Raw genomic sequence first — 3,366 nt, forward strand, 5'->3', positions numbered from 1 at the left:
AAATTTGACTCAGTTCCTTTTATATTTGAGAAATGAGACCGTTATCAGAGAAATCTGCTGCAAAGATCGCCCCCCAGCTTTCTGCTTTTCTTTTAATTTTAGGTGTGTTGGTTTGGTGTTAAAACCTTTTAAATTTTATCTAATCAAAATAATCCATTTTACTTCTTGTGAACCTCTCTGTTTCTTGTTTGGTCATACATTCTACCCTTATCCATAGATCTGACAGATAATTTCTTCCGTGATCCATTGATTTGCTTATATCATGCTTTCTGTTTAAAACACATACTCAGGGGGCAGCTGGTGTCACAGTGGATAAAGCACCAACCCTGGATTCAGGAGGACCTGAGTTCAAATCCAGCCTCAGACACTTGACACTTACTAGCTGTGTGACCCTGGGCAAGTCACTTAATCCTCATTGCCCTGCAAAAAACCCCCAAAACAATCCAACATGTAGTCATTTGGAGCATAGCTTGGTGTATCTTATAGACTGTTAGTCTATGCCTAGTTTCTGTCAGACTACTTTCCTGTTTACCTAACAGTTTCACATGCTAATATTAATAGCTAACATGTATATAATACTTACTATGTGCCAGATGCTTTACAATTATTATCTTATTCGGTCTTCACAACAAACCTGGAGAGGTATATTGTTATGATCCTTGTTTAATAGATAAGGAAACTGAGGCAGAGGTGAAGTGACTTGCCCAGGGTTACACAGTAAGTGTTCTGAGGCTAGATTTGAACTCAGCTCTTCCTGACTCCAGGTCTCACCCTTGATCCATTGTATTGCTACCTACCTGCCCCTAAGATAGAAAATACTTACCAGTTTCAGGAAAGCATCATTTATTCCTGTGCTTTTTAGTGTTTATTTTTTACATGAATGGGCAATGTACTTTGTCAAAAGTTTTTTTGGGTATCTATTAAAACAGTTATGTGATTTTTGTTGTTTTTATTATCAGTATGGTCAATTATGCTTAAATTTTTCTAATATTGAAGTGGCCCTGCATTCCTGGCATAAATCCAGCTTGATCTTTGTGATATATTCTGGCAAAGTATTTTTATCTTTTGCCTTTTTTTTTTTTTGTATCTTCAGCATTTAGCACGGTGCCTGGTTCACAGTAAGTGCTATAAAAGCTTGTTGACTTGCCTTGCCTTGACTGCTGCTAAAGTGATTTTCCTTGGGTATAAACCCCGGTCTTCTTGACTGGAATCCAACACTAACCACTGAACCACCTTGCTGCCCCCTGTCATTTCCCTATTCAATTAACCCCAGTGACTCCCTATTGCATGTAGGATAAAATGGAAACTCCTCTGCTTAGCTCTCAAAGCCCTTCCCAACCTGGCCCCACCCTCCCTTTCCAACCTCCCCTCCTGTACACTGTACCTGCTCTCTCTGAGCCGTACATAGCTGCCATCTCCCATCTCCATGTCTTTGCAGTGGCTCTCCTCCCTGCCTAGCATGCCAACCCTCCTCCCCTCCTGTTCTGGAACCCCTCTCTTCCTTAAGATGCAGCTCAGGCATCTGCAGGAAGCCTTTCCTGATCTCCCTAGCTGCCTGTGCCTTACCTTCCTCCCAGACTGCCCCCGATTGAACTACTTTGTTTTTCGTCGCTGGGTATTTCCTCGGATGAGCCTGGCCAGAGCTACCTGCATATCATGGTTCCTTAGGCTGTAGATGAAGGGGTTCACTGTGGGTGTGATAACCGTGTACATGACAATGGCCACTGTGTCCCCTGCCACAGCTGAGCCAGGGTCTGTGGGGCACAGATATGCCCGAATCACTGTCCCAAAGAACAGGAAGACCACGGTGAGGTGGGAGCCACAGGTGGAGAAGGCCTTGCGCCTCCCCTGGGCAGATGGGGTCCTGAAGATGGCCAGGGCAATGTGGGCATAAGAGACCAGAATGAGGGTAAAGGGGACAAGGATGACAGCCCCCCCCAGGGTGAGCAGCACCAACACATTAGCCTGTGTGTTGGAGCATGCCACCTGCATCAGTGGCCCCAGGTCACAGAAAAAGCCTGGGACGGTTTTGGCCGTGCAGAAGGAGACCTGAGCCATGAGCAGAGTGTGGGTGAGGGCCACCAGACTGGTCAGTACCCAGCAGAGGGCCACCAGGAAGGCACATTGCGTGGGGCCCAGGGCTGTAGCATAGTGCAGTGGGTGGCAGATGGCCACATGACGATCATAGGCCATCACGGCCAAGAGGGAGATGTCTAGGTCACCAAAGGTCAGGAAGAAGTAGAGCTGCGTCATACAGCTGGGGTAAGAGATGCTTCTGTCATGAGTTCCGATGCTCACCAGTAGATTGGGCACTGTCGTGGAGACAAAGCAGGCATCAGCTAGAGAGAGATGGGCGAGGAAGAAATACATGGGTTTGTGCAGATGGGCATCCAGCAGAATGGCCATGGAGATGAGCAAGTTCCCGATCAAAGCGACCAGATAAAGCCAGAAGAAGAGGGCAAACAAGATCCATCGATGGGCTGATTGCTCTGAAAGTCCCTGGAGGATGAACTCAAAGCGGTGGCTTTGGTTGCCTTCATCCATAAGTTTGGTAGGAAATTCATGGAATCATTAACTAGTTGAGATCATTGAATCCAATCCCCTTTACGGTGAATGAATTTCCTTCCTGAATGAGAGACAATTGAGAGCAATTTTGAAAGGCATTAACCCCTAAGTAAAATTTGGTGCTTTCCCTTACTGAGCTGTGATAGCTTAGAGACTTACAGAGTGTTAGAGCTGGTAGGTACCTTAAACACCAGGAAGCCCAACTCACTCATTTAATGCAAGGGGAAACAGAGGGCCTGAGAGGAGAAGGAATTTGTCTGAGATCACATGTGCATGTGCACACACACACACACACACACACACACACACACACACAGACATACACACAGAGTCTTTATCCGTCTCCATCTGTCTTTTAATACTCAAATCAGGTGCTACCACCTTCAGGAAGTATTCTCCACCTCTTCGTTCTAGTCCTTCCCTACTCTACCTCCCTACCCCCACCAATTTGTTGCACATCTTCCATCACTTTTCACATTTTTTTCTAACTGGATGGATGGATGCATAGATGAATGGAGGCGTAGTTGGATAGATGAATAAACAAATCACCAGAGATGCTTGAGGCAGCCAGGCAGGTCACTAGATGGAATAATCTTGGCTTGGAGTCAGACCTGGGTTCAAATTCTGCCACAGATAACACTTCATTTCTCTCAGCCTGTTTCCTCAGGTTGTTGTGAGGCTCCAAAGAGATCATATTTGGAAAGGGCTTTGCAGACCCTACAGTGACAGTGACAACAAGGAGTAGCCAGTTTCTCCCTGCTCTCTTTCCCTTTCACTCTTTCTGCCTCTTGGTCCGGCTCC

At 46.1% G+C, this 3,366-nt stretch overlaps 1 protein-coding gene across 1 annotated transcript; it reads right to left on the reverse strand.

Annotated features, from left to right (window-relative positions):
• Window positions 1-1,593: 1,593 nt before the first annotated feature.
• On the reverse strand, window positions 1,594-2,544 carry LOC122733509 (olfactory receptor 1P1-like). Its single transcript, XM_043973951.1, has one exon. It carries the CDS (start codon window positions 2,542-2,544, stop codon window positions 1,594-1,596), a length of 951 nt encoding a protein of 316 aa, XP_043829886.1.
• Between the last annotated feature and the right edge of the window lie 822 nt (window positions 2,545-3,366).

The sequence above is a fragment of the Dromiciops gliroides genome, chromosome X (genome assembly GCF_019393635.1).
Source record: "Dromiciops gliroides isolate mDroGli1 chromosome X, mDroGli1.pri, whole genome shotgun sequence".
Lineage (NCBI taxonomy): Eukaryota > Metazoa > Chordata > Mammalia > Microbiotheria > Microbiotheriidae > Dromiciops > Dromiciops gliroides.